At 45.5% G+C, this 18,241-nt stretch overlaps 1 protein-coding gene across 2 annotated transcripts in view; it reads left to right on the top strand.

Moving 5' to 3' along the window:
* MYO1E (myosin IE) overlaps window positions 1-18,241 on the top strand; it is a 211,114-nt gene that overhangs the window by 186,591 nt on the left and 6,282 nt on the right. The window contains exons 25-27 of one of the 2 annotated variants that reach the window (XM_049905948.1): window positions 151-243; window positions 3,927-4,128; window positions 4,597-17,405. In XM_049905948.1, coding sequence (XP_049761905.1) covers window positions 151-243; window positions 3,927-4,128; window positions 4,597-4,618 — 317 coding nt within the window. In that variant the 3' untranslated portion in view covers window positions 4,619-17,405. Of the gene's footprint in view, window positions 1-150; window positions 244-3,926; window positions 4,129-4,596; window positions 17,406-18,241 lie in introns of those variants that run through there. The other variant, XM_049905947.1, reaches the window with a different exon arrangement.

Genomic DNA, 18,241 nt, shown 5'->3' with positions numbered 1-18,241 from the left:
TACCCCTTCTCCGCTGCAACCGATCTTCTGCCAATCTGACTGAGACCTGGGTTCTAGACTTCTCAAGAGGCTTTTATAACCAATGAACTCAGGAGCCGTAAAGCCAACCAGTAGTTCTGATTTTAACTTTGTCTTACGTGTTTATTTTAGGTCCTACCAGAAGGAACACGATCCAAAACAAAGTTTATTCCAGTGGGACTCAAAATGCCAACTACCCAATGAGAGTTGCCCCTCCTCCTCCAGGTAAGCTGAGCGTGCACCATAGACCAAACCCACTGCCACTGAGTTGATTCCGATTCATAATGACCCTATAAGACAGAATAGAACTGCCCCATAGGGTTTTCAAGGAGCAGCTGGTAGATTTGAACCACCGACCTTTTGGCTAGTAGCCTGAGTTCTTAACCACTGCGCCACCAGGGCTCTGCGCTGTAGACCAGGGCCACTAAATCTGGAGCCATAGCTTGCAAAATATGTTGGGGAAGAAACTCATTAGTAAGTAAATGCACACCTGTTAGCCAGCCAAGGGCCATTTCTCTGCCAGATGTGTTCCTGCCAGTACAGTGGCCCTACCTATGACCCCAAAATTCAGGAAAAGGAAGAGTTAGGGAGACTGAGCCACAGCTGAATTAAAAACCTGGAGTCCATTACTCCCTCAGGAAAGCCTTCTGACACCAGTAACAGAAAGGAGTGCCTTGTTCGTGACAACTGGAATGTTGGAGCTTTTAAGACGTGGAATGCTTCCTCCATGGAAATGGGAGCTTGTCAGGTGTAGCCCACCACCACCGACCTCCAGCCAAATGCCACTATGTTATTGTGTAACTAGTTCAGCAGAGCCGAATGTACAAGTAGAAAAACTTTATTGTTAGGCATCTAGGATCCAGGAGACCTGCTCCAAAGGAGTAAAATAACACCTGAGAGAACTAACAAAATGGATACAAAAGCTTTTTTTGGACTTTCGGTATTTCTAAGTTTTTCTAAATAATGGAAATATAACATGTAGATCAATTTAAGACTTTTTGCTTTTAAAAAGATGCTTAGTGTTTGGAGACCATTAAAAAAAAATTCACGAAGTTTTTTTTCTTTTCTTTTCCCGATCACTTGCAAAATTCAGTTCATAAAAAACGGTTCCCAGAATGGTTGTTCTTAATAACCTTAGGATTCTATGTCTGTAAGGTTCATCTGGGGACCACACTTGACTCAATTCATCGTAGACGATGGAATCCTATTCGAAGCGATGTCCATGATAAGCAGTAGAACGCATGTTTTAGACTCTGGGTCTGGAATCTCATAGTTGTGGTTACAATGTTGACTCTGGTGCCCGGGAGTGAAAACGAATTCTCATCTCTTTTGGAATCCCTCATCCCGCCTTGGCTCAGCTGTCTGTCCTCCACCTTCCTCTGTTCTTGAAATTATATATAAGCACAGAGGAACCTAAAAAAGCAAGGAAGTATTGTACTATCTATTTATGGGCCAGCTCCCACTGGAGATTGCTGGTTAGCTGGCTGGGACCACACGGAAAGTTTATTTGCCTCAGCTAGCTTGGCCAAAATCTTCACAACTGGACAAATGAGCAACATCATGATGAACAGAGAAAAGATGGAAGTTGTCAAGGATTTCATTTTACTTGGATCCACAATCAACAGCCACGGAAGCAGCAGTCAAGAAATCAAAAGATGCGTTGCATTGGGTCAATCTGCTGCAAAGGACCTCTTCAAAGCATTGAAGAGCAAAGATGTCACCTTGAAGACTAAGGTGTGCCTGACCCAAGCCATGGTATTTTCAATCACATCATATGCTTGTGAAAGCTGGACAGTGAATAAGGAAGACCAAAGAAGAATTGATGCCTTTGAATTGTGGTGTTGGCAAAAAATATTAAAGATACCATGGACTGCCAAAAGAATGAACAAATCTGTCTTAGAAGAAGTACAATCAGAATGCTCCTTAGAAGCAAGGATGGCGAGACTGCATCTTACATGTTGTCAGGAGGGATCAGTCCCTGGAGAAGGACATCATGCTTGGCAAAGTACAGGGTTAGCGGAAAAGAGGAAGACCCTCAATGAGGTGGATTGACACAGTGGCTGCAACAATGAGCTCAAGCATAACAACGATTGTAAGGATAGCGCAGGACCAGGCAGTGTTTCGTTCTGTTGTGCATAGGGTCGCTATGAGTTGGAACTGACTCGACGGCACCTAACAATAACAGGTCAGCCAAAGTAGCTTCAGACCAAATCAAGCCACAAAGTACCTGTGACTTTGAACTCCTAATCTCTCTAAGCTACAGTTTCTTCATCAATAACATGAGACAATTAGACCAGAGTCCCTTAGGTCAGCAATTCTCAAATTCTCAGTGGTGAAGGACCAGGGTGAGTTTTGTTTGTTTAATCTCTAATCTATTGCAAACCATACTTTTGTAAAAAATAATAAAAATGAATTATTAGAAGAATGAAAATTTAAGTGCATGCAAAACAGAAGCCAAAATGTCTTATTATTAGATTCAGCAGACACAAAATATGTCTGTCAGACTGCTATGAAAGTTTCTACATGCTCACCCTCGGTTTCTGAACATACTTCACTGCGGGTGAGTCGGTCACGAGCTGATAGAGGACCCCACACTGAGCATCGCCCCCTGGAGGATGTCTGGCTCTCTGTGCCCCTCTCAAGCTGCCGTCCTAGGCAGCAAGTGCCACCTCTTTCCATAACGATGGGTCCCACTGCCCCTGCCCCGCCTCACTCCCAAAACTACACCTGTACCCTGAATCTTAAATGTGCTCTGTGGAGAGACCCACCCAAATCTCACCCCTGGGGCTAGGGGAAGTGGGGTGAGATGAGAAGGAGGCTGTTTGCCCCAAATGTCTAGTCCAAGCCTGGCCTGTGAGAGAAAACGAGAGATGTCGGAACCCTGGTCAAAGTGCCGCCCCTAGAGAACGGTAGCTCAAAGGGGAATCTATTATTTGGGTAGAGAAAAAATCCACTTCTGCATAATAAGGATCTAGAGATACAGAGAAAATGCATGTCCAAGCTGGATGGGACCAGAGGATTCTGGACCAGTCTCCTCATTGCTTAAGTGAAGAAGCTGGCACTCGGAAAGGTCAAATATCTTGCTCAAGGTCAACACAGCTTTCAGAGCCAGAGCTGGATCCCTTTTTCTGATTATGAACTAAGGGTCATCACACTACTACCAAAGAGTTCCTTTCTTAACCTGGTTGGACGAGGTCTTATGGTGAGCTCCACCAAAGTGTGCCTTGGGGGGTCTTGTTTTCCTTCGCCACTGCAGAGCTGTCCTTTTCAGTCAAGGTCCATCGTGCAGAACCCATTGCCATGATGCATTACTTACCAGCTAACTTGGTCTTGACCAAGAACTGTTGTTTGGCTACAGGAGCTTGCTCCATCCAGATCAACCCAGCAGGCGGCCACATTTCCCCTGCCTGTGTGAGGATGGCCACATTTCCCCTGACTGTGTGAAGCACTCTCTGTACCTCACATAACCGGCTTCTGCAGAGAACACAAGACCGACCGGCCTGGAGATGTATGTCCAACTGTCTAAACAGCTGCCTGCCAGCCCTTTTGAGTCATACCCTCATAATTTCTCTTAGACCCATATATTTGCCTGCCAGCTAGCTGCAAACTTACCTTTTCTTGACTGTGAGCTTTGAAACCCTGACCATCTGGTGATTCTTTTGTCAAAATTCAACAAGCATCTGCTGACTGTCTCTCGTGTCCCAGGAACCTGCTGGCAGTTTATGATGTATTAGCCCTAGTTTTCACAATATATTAGCTCTAGTCCTCTCCATTTTTCAGGGGAAACTGAGGCTCAAGTTAAGTACCTTGCCCTGAGTCACATGGTTAGTAAATGGAAGAACTTCAGAGAGACGTCTAGCCAAGGGTCAGAAAATGTAACCTGTTTTCTTTTCTTTTCCTATTTCTAGGATACCATCAGAATGGAGTCATCAAAAACAAGTTTGTGCCACACCCCCATGGCCTTGGAAACCAGAGGTCCAATCAGAAAAGCCTGTATACCTCCATGGCCCGCCCACCCTTGCCAAGGCAACAGTCCACTGGCTCAGACCGAGTGTCCCAGACACCCGAGAGCCTGGATTTCCTTAAGGTTCCAGACCAGGGCGCTGCGGGGTAAGATTTCCACATCCTGGGTGCGAAGCTGGCAAGCTTCGTGTCCATCAGTTGCACCAATGTTCAGGGGTTTCTTTGGGTTGTCACTTTGTGAATCTAAAGTTCCATTTTCCACTCAAATGTTGTAACCTGGAACCCAAGGCTATGGGGCCTTTGGCTGGCATTTCTAAATAAGCAGTCAAGTTGATAGCACACAACTCATTTCAGTCTCTAGAGAAGGCTTATCTTGGAAACGTCAGAGGAGGGCTCCCCTCGAGCCCTGCGATTTGATTTCTCTGGCCTTGTCTGCTCTCTGGCACAGTGGAAGAATAGTGGGTTATCGATTTATGTCTGTACCCACAGTTGCATAAACACAACAGCTGACAGACATTAAGAATAGCATCCAAGTATTGTACGAGATGTTGATGTTTGCTTATGAATACTGATCTTCAAGGCTTTAACATGAGAGCCTCTCTGCCTGATTTCTAGGACAGAAAACGAAGAGTGGTGAAATGAGCCCAGGCTTTTTGGCCTGAGGAAGTGAAGATTCTGGAGCTCTCTACAGACATTTGAAGATCTATCAGTTTGAGTATGAATTTGATATGTCCTATGGAGTTGCAAAGGATAGAACCAAGACCTTAAGACCAGTGTGTAGGATCTACCAGGAGGTAGATTTGGTATCAGTAAAAAAAGAACATTCCAGTAGTCCAAAGATGAGCTGCCCTAGGATGTAAGGAGCACCTTGTCCCTGGAAGTATTCAGGCACTGAGTGGATTGAAATCATCAGGCAGAAATGTTGTCAAGGGATATTATCAAGTGTTCGATAAGGGAGAAGTCAGACCTGGGTGACAACCCTATTTCAGTCCTGTACTAACTATCTAAGAGTGGACATGCTGCCTGTCCTCTCTAAACTTCAGTTTCCACTTCTGCACACAAGCTGCAGGGTTATTGGGAAGGCTAGAAATATTCTATGGAAAATACCTAGTATGCTACTTGGCATGGAGGAGGCTGGCTGCTCAGCCAATTGTGGCTCGATGATGATGATGATGACGACGACGATGATACAACCACTGTCCCCTGGTGACTGAACTAGTGACCTTTCAAGAACCTTTCAACTCTGCATGCTGCTCAGTGGAGGAGCAGTTCTTTTGGCTGAACCCAGTAATAGGTCTGCTCCAGCTCCCTCTCTCACCTCTTCCCATCCCTCAAGCCCATCTCCATGTCTCTAGAAAGATGAAGAAGTTCCGGGTGGGGATCAGGAGACTTGTGTATAAACTAGATCCATGGAAGGAGAGAAAATGACAGCTCTTTCCTCTGGGTGGGCATCCAGAATTTATTATCAGATGTTTTTCCTACCTTGGCAGCATCCTCCTAAAGACCACAAAGCTCTTAGAAAGATTACCATGGCCCTATGTCCCTTTTCCTCTGGCAAGTTTTACCTCATTTGGGCTACAGATATGAAAGCATCTTAATTTTATCACATAGACAGCCATCAATAGACTGGCTAGCTCCCTGTCTCTCTCTCTCACCCTCCCCTTCGTCTCTCCCTCCCCTTCCTCTTGTGTAAGCTGGGTATATCCGGTTTACCTGATAGGCTTGGCTTCATCTAGTGGTTCTCAACTTTAGTGTGCACCAGAATCACATGGAGGGCTTATTAAAAGAACAGTTTGCTGGCCCACCTCTAGAGTTTCTCATTCAGTAGGTCACGGATGAGGCCGAGAATTTTGCATTTCTAACTCGAACCCAGGTGATGCTGATGCTGCTGGTCTAGGAACCACACGGTGAGAACCACTGGCCTAATATGCCTGCTGTTGTCTGATTGATGTGGGGGAGGGAGGGTGTTCTATGAAGGGTGATGTTGAGGCAGCAGGATTCCCACTCCATCACCGACACCTACAATGTTCAGAAGGATGGACACCGCTGAGGAAAACAGCTCTATCAACACCTCTCCTGGGCCCAGTTTTATGTCCCAAAGTAGGCAAGGGATTAAACTCAATCAACAAAATTGCACCAAATCTCTTTGCTCTGTCTGTTAGCTCCTACTGGCCTTGGTTTTGGCAACCAAAACCATCTTTCCAGCCTGCTTTGCAAGTTGCAGACTTGCACGCCAGCCAGCTGGGAGTATCCGTCAGCCAAAGTAGGAAATTTAGGAACATCGTGTCTTAACCGAGGCTGCTCCCTTCCAGCCCTTGGCTGAGTGGCTCCCTACTTCAGTCTTCTCACACCCTTTTCTGGCCTCGGGGCAGAAAGATTGGGCACACACAGCCCAATCTGGGTGATTGGCTGTGAAGCTGGGAGGAAAGGTCACCTTCACAACCATCTACCAGGCTGCAGGTTTTTCTGACCATCCTCCTTTTTCTGCGCTTCAATCTGCAGTGCGAACATTCCTTAAGAAATAGTACTCTGGGCAAAGGGCTGAGCTTTCTCTTAGTACTGATTTTCTAAAGCACAGAAAAGTGAAAATTAGTTTCTGCATAGTGCTACCAGAGACCTTGAATGTGGCATTTCAGGAGTCTCGTGCTTGCCTAAATTTCACAGCTTCTCCTCAGGGCCAAGAAAACGTGAATTGCATTTATTCCACGAGAGGCCGTTGAAACAAAGAGAATTTTGGGATCCCGGGCTTATAACTTTCCATAAATATAAAAATTCCTATATAGCCCACAGTTCCCAGTGGAGACCTTGAATTTAGCCATCTGTAAAAACAAGATTACCACAGTCTTTCTTGGAGCTTTCACACCTTCAGGTTATTGTTTGTTTCTTTCTCCTGCCCCTCCTTGCATTTTTCTTAACGTTTGGCAGAAGCAGTCATTTCTTTTGCATCATGTAATATGGATAAAATTAAATGGTGTAATTAGCACCTCCAGTTAATTCAGGAAAGTCTTTGTCAGTTTTTTTTTAGGGTCAAGTCAGTTTTTTGGGGGAGCGCCTGAAAGACAAAATTAATTACCATCCCAAGTGGTGATCTTTACCCTTGCATTGTCATATCTGTGCACATGGCAACTGTTGTTGTTGTGTTATTGTTGTGGTTGTTGTCCTTATCCCAGAATACTAAGATACACAGAGGGAATCATTATCTTGCAGTCCTTTCTTCCATAGCTTCTGTGAAGTCTGTCTCTGGTTTATGGACCTTTTTTTAATTCTCAAGGAAAGAGATCAGCTTAAGCAAGGACCGTATAAAGGAACAGTTCATTGATCCGCCTTTGCTCTAACTTCATAGGAATACTTGATTTGCCAGTTCCATGTGCTTTTCCTTTTACTTCTTAGAAATATACACAGTCTATCTCCAGTCCATTACTGGAAGCATGAAAACCCAGACTAGAAGTGTCTTTCCTGTTGGCCTTTTTAATCCTGTGGCCTATTTCATGGGAGGAAAGCTTCAGGAAATTTCAAGATACTCCAGAGATTAATCCACCCAGAAGTTGGAGAAAGAGAAAAATATTGAATGTGCTCGGCGGTAGGGCACCTGGCCATGTCACAAAGGGGGGATCAACAGGAAAATGTAAGTGCTGCCTGTGTGTCTCTTGTCAGGCCTCTCCTAATGGAGTCGTATTTTCAAGGGGCTTAGAATTTCCAACGAGCGTCCAATAGCAATATTTCTCAACCCCTGATCTACGGGAGGAGCAGCCATATCCTGGCCCAGGCAGACCTGGAGCTTAGGAATTCCTGGCATCCGTTCCCACATTTCCAGTAAAGTTTATAGATTCAACCTTTTGGAACAGGGTATATTTTTAAGGGCCAATAAAATAAAATGCCATTATTTTCCTTCTTGGAATTTTAAGACATAAATTTCACATCTGCAGAATAAAGAGGTGATATTTGAAAGCTTAATTCCAACTCTCCCTGGCATAGACAAGGCACACTCACCCTGGAGGTAGAAAACTGCAAATATGTTCACAAAAGATGACATGTCCAGTGGGCATGGGATTTGCAGTTGAGAGTTCTGAATGTGAGTTCCAATGCGTTTGTTTGTTCCTTCATTGATTCATTCAGCCAGTATTTACTGAGCCTGATTCAGTCACCCACTATCTACTAAGCCTGATTCAGCCACCCAGTATCTACTGAGCCTGATTCAGTCACCTAGTATTTACTGAGCCTGATTCAGACATTCAGTATTTACTGAGCCAGGTGCCTCCTTTGTGCCAGATGTGTGGCACATGGATCATTTCACTGGTTACCAGCTATGCTACCTCATGCTTTTCACTTAATCATTCACTTTAATGTCCTTACCTGTATAGTAGGGATAATAATATAATTTTTAAAACCCACTCCTCAGGGTTTTCTTTCAGATTAAATAAGGGTTTTGTAAACTATAAAACACTATGTAACTTGAAAGTTCTTTTTTGTTTGTTTTAGCACTATTACTCATGTGCCTTGGCCTTCCATGGAAATTCTAATATTCTACTAGGATTGAAAGGTGGGAGTGGTCAGGCCCAGCGGCTTTATTCTCAAGAACTCTTGTTTCTGGCCTCACAGATCTCTGGGTTCCGTGAGGGGCTGAACTTCAGACTTTGCTGGCTTAGTGGGGGAGCGAGCAGCCTAGGGAAGCCAAGACAGGGGAACCAGTCAGGGAGACTGCTCCCCACACACAAACACACATGTAATCACTGTGCCTATGGATGCACAACAGAGACCTTGCAAAAGAAACTAGGATTCATTTGGAAAATGGCTAAATAAAAGTCAAAAACTCTTTCTTATTCTGAATTATTCCGCAGTCTTTTTCTTAAACATCTTGTCTCAGTTACTGCATGCTGCAGTAACAAAATACCACAGATGGATGGCTCTTACTAACAGAAGTTTATTTCCTCACAGCTCTGGAGGTTTAGAGTCCAAATCAGGGTGTTGGCCTCAGCCCCAAGTGTTCCTTTGCTCCTTGGGGTTCCTGGGCTTGTAAGCGATCCTTGCCTGTCATCTGCCTTCCCCCTTGTGTGTATCTCTAGGCCTGTTCTTATTTTTTTATAACTCAGAAGGGATCAGATTCCGGGTCTCCCCCACACTGGTATGACCTCATTAACACAACAAATGAAAACTCTATTTCCAAACAGCATCACATCCACAGGTACAAGGGCCAGGAATTCAACACATATTTTTGAGGGACACAATTCAATCCATAACCCATCCTTTGCTCCAGTCACCATATCAACTGACATCTCATTGAAAATGACAGGCACTACCAGGACTGAGGGAATTAATTAATAACCCCTCAGTTTAGAGAGCTTTGTTCTCAGAGATGTCATTTGGGGTCTTGATTCTTGCGGGTTCTTTTGGCACTTTGCAAGATTCAGCAGCAGTCCCTGAAGATGGAAATGTCTGCTGTGTCCTGACGTCTTTGTCTCCCCCAATCACTAGTGCGGCCCTCTCCTGGTCTGTCAGTTTTCACAAAGCAAACTGGACGCAGTGTGCTTGAATAATTTTAGTTGTTAGGTGCCGTCGAGTCGTTCCGATTCATAGCAACCCTATGCACAACAGAACAAAACACTGCCTGGTCCTGAGCCATCCTCACAATCGTTGCTATGCTTGAGCTCATCTCCGCAGCCACTGTGTCAGTCAATCCACCTCGCCAAGGGTCTACCTCCCTTCCGATGACCCTGTACTCTGCCAAGCATGATATCCTTCTCCAGGGAATGATCCCTCCTGACAGCATGTCCAAAGCATATAAGACGCAGTCTCGCCATCCTTGCCTTTAAGGAGCATTCTGGTTGTACTTCTTCCAAGACAGACTTGTCATTCTTTTGGCAGTCCATGGTATATTCAATATTCTTCTCCAACACCACAATTCAAAGGCATCAATTCTTCGGTCTTCCTTATTCATTGTCCAGCTTTCACATGCATATGATGCGATTGAAAATACCATGGCTTGAGTGAGGTGCACCTTAGTCTTCAAGGAGACATCTTTGCTCTTCATCACTTTAAAGAGGTCCTTTGCAGCAGATTTGCCCAATGCAATGTGTCTTTTGATTTCTTGACTGCTGCTTCCATAGCTGTTGATTGTGGATCCAAGTAAAATGAAATCCTTGACAACTTCAATCTTTTCTCTGTTTATGATGATGTTACTCATTGTTCCAGTTGTGAGGATTTTTGTTTTCTTTATGCTGAGGTGCAATCCATACTGAAGGCTGTGGTCTTTGATCTTCATTAGTAAGTGCTCCAAGTTCTCTTTACTTTCAGCAATCAAGGTTGTGTCATCTGCATAACGCAGGTTGTTAATGAGTCTTCCTTCAATCCTGATGCCCTGTTCTTCTTCATACAGTCCAGCTTCTCCTATTATTTGCTCAGCATACAGATTGAATAGATATGGTCAAAGAATACAACCCTGGCGCACACTTTTCCTGACCTTAAACCAATCAGTATCCCCTTGTTCTGTCCGAACAACTGCCTCTTCATCTATCTAAAGGTTCCTCAAGAGCACAATTAAGCTCTCTGGAATTCCCATTTTTCGCAGTGTTATCCATAGTTTGTTCTGATCCACACAGTCGAATGCCTTTGTATAGTCAATAAAACACAGGTAAACATCCTTCTGGTATTCTCTGCTTTCAGCCAGGATCCATTTGACATCAGCAATGATATCCCTGGTTCTATGTCCTCTTCTGAAACTGGCCTGAATTTCTGGCAGTTTCCTGTTGATATACTGCTGCAGCCGCTTTTGAATGATCTTCAGGAAAATTTTGCTTCCGTGTGATATTAATGATATTGTTCTATAATTTCCACATTCGGTTGGATCACCTTTCTTGGGAATAGGCATAAATATGGATCTCTTCCAGTCAGTTGGCCAGGAAGCTGTCTTCCTTATTTCTTGGCATAGATGAGTGAGCACCTCCAGCGCTGCATCTGTTTGTTGAAATATCTCAATTGATATTCCATCAATTCCTGAAGCCTTATTTTTCGCCAATGCCTTCAGAGCAGCTTGGACTTCTTCCTTCAGCACCATTGGTTCCTGATCATATGCCACCTCTTGAAATGGTTGAATATCGACTAATTCTTTTTGGTATAATGACTTTGTGTATTCCTTCCATCTTCTTTTGATGCTTCCTGTGTTGTTTAGTATTTTCCCCATGGAATCCTTCACTATTGCAACTTGAGGCTTGAATTTTTTCTTCAGTTCTTTCAGCTTGAGAAACGCTGAGCGTGTTCTTCCCTTTTGGTTTTCTACCTCCAGCTCTTTGCACATGTCATTTTAATACTTTACTTTGTCTTCTCGAGAAGCCCTTTGAAATCTTCTCTTCAGTTCTTTTACTTCATGAATTCTTCCTTTTGCTTTAGCTGCTTGACGTTCATGAGCAAGTTTCAGAGTCTCCTCTGACATCCACGTTGGTCTTTTCTTTCTTTCCTGTCTTTTCAACCACCTCTTGCTTTCTTCATGTATGATATCCTTGATATCATTCCACAACTCGTCTGGTCTTCGGTCACTAGTGTTCAATGTGTCAAATCTATTCTTGAGATGGACTCTAAATTCAGGTGGGATATACTCAAGGTCATATTTTGGCTCTCGTGGACTTGCTCTGATTTTCATCTGTTTCAGCTTCAACTTGCAAATGAGCAATTGATGGTCTGTTCCACAGTCGGCCACCGGCCTTGTTCTGACTGATGATATTGAGCTTTTCCATCGTCTCTTTCCACGGATGTAGTCAATTTGATTTCTGTGTGTTCCATCTGGCGAGGTCCATGTGTATAGTCGCCGTTTATGTTGGTGAAAGAAGGTATTTGTAATGAAGAAGTCATTGGTCTTGCAAAAATTTTATCATTCAATCTCCGACATTGTTTCTGTCACCAAGGCCATATTTTCCAACTACTGATCCTTCTTCTTTGTTTCCGACTTTCGCGTTCCAGTCACCAGTAATTATCCATGCATCTTGACTGTATGTTCGATCAATTTCAGACTGCAGCAGCTGATAAAAATCTTCTATCTCTAGTGGTTGGTGTGTAAATATGAAGAATAGTCATATTAACTGGTCTTCCTTGTAGGTGTATGGATATTATCCTATCGCTGACAGTGTTGTACTTCAGGATAAATCTCGAAACGTTCTTTTCGATGATGACTGCAACACCATTCCTCTTCAAGTGTCGTTCCCAGCATAGTAGACTATATGATTGTCTGATTCAAAATGGCCAATACCAGTCCATTTCAGCTCACTAATGCCTAGGATACTGATGTTTATGAGTTCTATTTCATTTTTGATGATTTCGAATTTTCCTAGATTCATACTTCGTACCTTCCAGGTTCCGATTATTAATGGATGTTTGCAGCTGTTTCTTCTCATTTTGAGTCGTGCCACATCAGCAAATGAAGGTTCCAAAAGCTTTACTCCATCTGTGTCATTAAGGTCAACTCTACTTTGAGGAGGCAGCTCCTCCCCAGTCATCTTTTCAGTGCCTTCCAACCTGGGGGGCTCATCTTCAGGCACTATATCAGACAATGTTCTGCTGCTATTCATAAGCTTTTCACTGGCTAATGCTTTTCAGAAGTAGACTGCAGGATCCTTCTTCCTAGTCTGTCTTAGTCTGGAAGCTAAGCTGAAACCTGTCCTAGATGGGTGACCCTGATGGTACCTGAATACCGGTGGCACAGCTTCCAGCATCACAGCAACATACAAGACCCCATAGTACGTACGACACACTGACAGAGTAATTAGGAAAGCTTATTTGCCTTTTGGGTTACATTGTGATTGCATTAGAGATCTAACTCTGGGCCCAGAAAAAAGAACCTATCCAAAAAGAGGCTGTTGTAGCTCAACTTCTTTGTGTGTTTATCATAGTAGGTAATAAACACAATAAAGTGGGGTGTACGAATTACCCTGAAATGGTGGCTCAAGTAGTAAAAACTAAATTACATCGTGTAAACGTTACTTATAAGGAAACACTGGACTTGCCTAGTGATGTGAGGTTTTATGACTACATGCGAATATATATAAAGCGAACTTTTATTACTGAAATGTCAACAGGCAAAATAAGTTTGTTATCTTGAGTCTGAAATTCTTGCTACAACCCCATTTTCCCACTGAAATTGTTTTTATAACACAGTTTTCATCATGTGAGGTTTCTTAGGAATGTAAATACCACAAAATATCAGAGAATCAGAATTATCTAAATCCCGCACGTCCATTACAAAACAAACGTAGGCAAAGCACTTTAAGAGGAAGATGGCTTTTCTGGGCTAGTGTGAAGCGTTGGTTGCTCAGTGGTAGAATTCTCACCTTCTGTGCCGGAGACCCAGTTTTGATTCCAGGCCAGTGCACCTCACGCGCAGCTACCACCCGTCTGTCGGCGGAGGCTTTCGTGTTGCTATGATGCTGAACAGGTTTCAGTGGAGCTTCCAGACTAAGACAGACCAGGAAGGAAGTCAGTGAAAATCCAGTGGATCACAGCGGTCTGATCTACAGCCATCACGGGGCTGGTGGAGATCAGGGCAGCGTTTTGTTCTGTTGTGCACGGGTCACCATGAGCTAGGGGCTGACTCAACAGCAGCCAGCAACCATGGTTCATCCCAGCACTGGCATGAGGGCAGTGGGTGCTGGTAAATGTTTAACAACTAGTTCTCTGGGGATAAAAAGACCTGAGATGCAGCTTTTGCTGGTTTCTGTGGTAAAATACTCTCATCACAGCCAATGGAGTAGTGGTTAAGAGCTAGCTACAGCTGCTAAGCAAAAAAAAAAGGTCAGCAGTTCAAATCCACCAGCCGCTCCTTGGAAATTCTATGGGGCAGTTCTGCTCTGTCCTGTAGGGTTGCTATGAGTCGGGATCGACTCAAAAGCAGTGGGTTTTTGGGGTTTTAACATGCCTATTTTTTTTTTTTTTTTTTTTTTACTGCCTAGTGCAAAATCACAGACCTGGTCTAGTACTTCCACCAAACATTTGCGACAGTCATAACCTCGAGAGCATAAACAGGAGTGAATGTAGTCAAATAATTAGGACGGGATGAGTTATGGGCACGCATTTGCTTTTAACATAATTTATTTAATTACAAGCTTATATAATGTAGTTTTTAATAACAGCTGTGTTTACCAGCTGGCTCACAAAATTCCTGAAAATTTAACAGCTGGCTCTTGCAAGCCAGACTCAGCCAGCTCCAGCAAGTGTGTGCGAGGGTCCTGTTTGTTATGTCTGTAATCCCGTCTTCACTGGGTTTGACCGATCGCCTCTTGGCTGGGAGTGGAGAGCCAGGAGTGCCTCAAAGACCTCATTAATCAATTTCTGGCAGCTAGAACAAAGCCATTATTTCACCTAATTATTAATTACACAGGATCGCCATCTAGTGTCGCAAAGGAGATTATCAGGGTTGTTTTTTGTTTTGACTGTTTTGTTTTTTAAGGCTGTTTGAGCCTTTCTAATATCACGCCAGGCCCTGGGTGGTGCAAGTGGCTAACCACTCAACTACTAGCCAAAAGGTTGGTGGTTCAAAACCACTGAGAGGCTCCTTGAAAGACAGGCCTAGCGATCTGCTTCCAAAGTTCACAGCCTTGAAACCCCTGCGGAGCAGTTCTGTGCTGCACACGGGGAGTCGCTGTGAGTCGGGATCAACTTGACGGCAACTAACAACAACAGCATTAAGCCCGGAGAATGTATCTTCTTGCCGACTGTTCCAAGCGAGTTTCCTGGTCAACAGGTGGCCAGAAGTTGACGCTGTGATCCCTCCACCGGCGCAGACTCCCCGTGTTCCTCAGGATATCTTACGGGAGGGATTCTGCTGAGAGCACTCTGTGACACTTCCTCAGAATTAGAAAGCACCTGGGCCAGCAGCTGAATCCTCGCATGATTTACAAAAGACACCGATCCCCAAGAGGTGGAGTGACTTGTCCAAGTCGCATGACAGCCTGGGCAGAGCAGGCCGTCAAACCCAGGACCCTTAAGCCAGTGCTCCTCCTGCTGAAGACTGTCATTTGGTCAGATTGAGGCCACACTGTGACTCTGGGCCTGGCGGAGTGGCTGGTGGCCACAGTGGTGAGGACAAGCAGGTCCAGTCCCGCCCCCCATGGGGCCTACTATCATAATGGAAAAAGGAGATGACCAAATGCTACAGAACCTACCCCTGGTCTGAAAGAGGCAGCGAGAGGGTACAGCAGGGGCTGCCCATGTCTGAGTAGGCCGTGATGGAAATGAGGTCCAAAGGCTCAGCAGGACTCAGCAGTGCTGGCTGGGGACTGAGGACAGGTCATGGGCGCATAGCCAGACCTGGGAAGCGGAAATGGTGCAGCTGGAGCTTTGGGCCCTTACACGCCTGCCATCGTGGTCAGCCAATGATGAAACCAGCCGCAAATCCCGGGAACCCGTGAGTCATTCACAGGGGTGTCCTGAGGGTTACATGAAGCAAGGCCTATGGAAAGGCCTAGCACAGTGCCCACCCTGAACAGGCGCGACCCGGGAGTCTGTACTTCACACAGCTACAGGCGGGGGCTCCCAGAAGACAGCCCATCCGTCACTGTCACAGGAACCGTGGAGATACGTTGAGATGTGAGAATGAGGCAGCGTGATCTGGGAGAAGGAGAGCTTTGCCATGTCCGTCACTCACTTGGGAAGACACTGACCTGTTGAAGCAGCTGTACCCTTTCCTGGTAATGGAGGACATTTAATCAGGAAAGAGCCAGATGATGGTGACCCCATGTGGCCTGAACAGAACCTCCCCAATGCGGAACCTCAGAGCCGGCCTCTCCCCGACCCAGCGACCCATTCCTGCCTCGTGCCCGGCTCTGGGCAGATGCACTCCCCCAGTCTGTACTCTGCTCCCAGCAAACATCACCCACCTTAGACTGCCCTGGACTCACCTGTGTCCCTCAGTGCACCTGTGAAACCCTCTTGGCCGAGGGAGACATGGTCAAGAGGCTTACACTGCCCCTGGGAGCCAGCACGGGGCAGTTGTCCAGGGCCTGGGTTTACACGATCCATGATCGTGGGATATCTTTCCATTTATGCAGGCCTTTAACTTCTCCCAAGGATACTTTGTCATTTTTCATGTACTGGCCTTACACTTCTTTTGTTAAATTTGGTAAGTATTTTATTGCTTTTGATGCTATTGTGAATGGAATTATTTTCTTAACTGCATTTTCCAGTTGTTTATGGTGAGTGTGTAGAAAATTAGTGGGTTTTTGCATATTGATCTTGTGTCCTACAATATTTCTGAACTCATTAATTAGTTCTGATAGTTTTTAGTGCGTTTCTTAGCATTTTCTATATGCAAGATCATCTCATTTTCAAATAGAAATGTTCTTACTTTTTCTTTTTCCATTTGGATGCCTTTTATGCCTTTCTCTTCCCTGATTGCCCTGGCTGGCACCTCCAACACAGCGTTAAATGAAGTGGTGAGGGTAGGCGTTCTTGTTTTGTTCCTGATCTCAGGGGAAGCTTTGTGTCTTTCACCAGTAAATACGATATCAGCTAGGAGAATGCGGACAGGGTCCCTAACCTCAACCAGGGCTGAGGGCGTCCATGAAGAAGCCAGGTGCCCAGGTGGCTGTGGCTGTGACAGGACATGAGGCTGGGAGGTGAGCAGGGGGCGTGTTTGTCAGGGACTCTGTGGCCTCAGCAAGGATTTTGCTCCTTTTCCCAAGAGCAGAGAGAAGCTGTTGGAAGGAATTTCAGGTGGAGGGTGGGGCAACCTAATAAAAGCTGAGCCAGTATGGTTGGTGGTCAGAGGGCCTGGAGCGGAGGCAGGTGGCGGGAAACACATGAAGGAGGAGGACAAGACCAGGCTTAGTCACAGCTGGAGGCAGATAGGCCCAAGAGGGAGGTGGGGACTCCTGGGATGGCGGCCTGAGTGGTACGGCAGACAGTCCTGCCTTTCTGGGGAGGATTCTGCCGACCTCTTCTTCCCACTGCTGGGCCTCACTGAGCCCTGCGGGGAGGAGGGGGAGGTGGTGCCTAACCCCCACGCTCTTGGGCTCCAAGGCCCCGCCAACCTGCGCTGATGATGATAGAGTAGGGTTTTCCTCTGGACATAAAACCAGGTCAGTTGCTGTTGAGTTCACCCCAACTCATGGCAACTTCATGTGCGTCAGTGCAGAACTGTGCTCTGTAGGAATTTCAGTGGCTGAACTTCAGAAGTAGATCTCCAGCTCTTTCTTCCAAGGTGCCTCTGGGTGGACTCAAACCTCCAGCATTTTGGTTAGCGGCTGAGTGCATTAATGATTTGCAGCGTCCCTGTACATAAAAAATAACAGAGGCTAAATTTCCATCTACGAGTATTTGGGGAGAGAGAGAGAGAGAGTGTGTGTGTGTGTGTGTGTGTGTGTGTGGGTGTATACACAGGCACACGCACAGGGGTGCACTGCCAACTCTGCTTCATGTAACTTCCAGACCAGAGACTTTCCTCCCCACCCCACCCCACCCCACCCCCGCCCCCGGGGTGTTCTGATCACACCCCCACCCTCTCGTTTCATTTCCTTGTTGCTGGGAACTCAGAAATCAGATGACTTCTGGTATTCAGGCTAATGGCGCTGATTATCCAAACGCTGACACATTCCCAGTATATAGGTTGCTTAATTAAAAGTCTGCTTGCCCAGCCGGCTTTCAAAGACGAAACCACTTCTTGAGCAGGGAATAGGGACTTCCAAAAGATACTAGACAGGAAATGATATCATGGTAATGGTCTATAAGACACCTTTTCTCTTAGATAAAAGGAGCAGAGCTTGAGTAGCCTTGGGGATCACTGCCTTCCATGCAGGGGAGCCCTACCTAGGCTATACCCAAGGATTCGCGCCCTTGTTGGGGAGAGTCCTGACCCCCAGCTTGGGAGAGTCCTGACCCCCAGCTTTCCCCTCGAGGTCTGATTGCTCGTCAGCACCGAGCTAGCATCTCATCATACAGCTGACTTTGCGATCTCTGAGCGGGAGCAAGGGCCTCAGCAGAGACAGTGGGCTGTGGCCTCTGGGAGCACAGCTCAAAGCTGGGTGTGCTTTTCATTCCAGAGCTCAGGCCAGAGGAAGGACCCTCCCGTTTCCTACTTCCTCCTGTGGCTTTAAACAGACATGGCCAGACCTAAAAGCCAGCGGGCTGTGTCGGGTCATAGTCCAGCCCCTCTTAAAAGAAATCTTAAGTTTCTTTTATTAGCTATGAATGTCTGCTTTCCTTTGGCTTGTTGTTAAGCAAAGCAGAAGAAGCAGTGTTTTTCTGTATTTCCCTTTTTTTCTTTTTTGCTAAATGAATTTAA

This window comes from Elephas maximus, chromosome 13, assembly GCF_024166365.1.
Source record: "Elephas maximus indicus isolate mEleMax1 chromosome 13, mEleMax1 primary haplotype, whole genome shotgun sequence".
Lineage (NCBI taxonomy): Eukaryota > Metazoa > Chordata > Mammalia > Proboscidea > Elephantidae > Elephas > Elephas maximus.
Note: the sequence above shows the minus strand (reverse complement) of the source record. Positions and strands in the feature narration are given on the sequence as shown.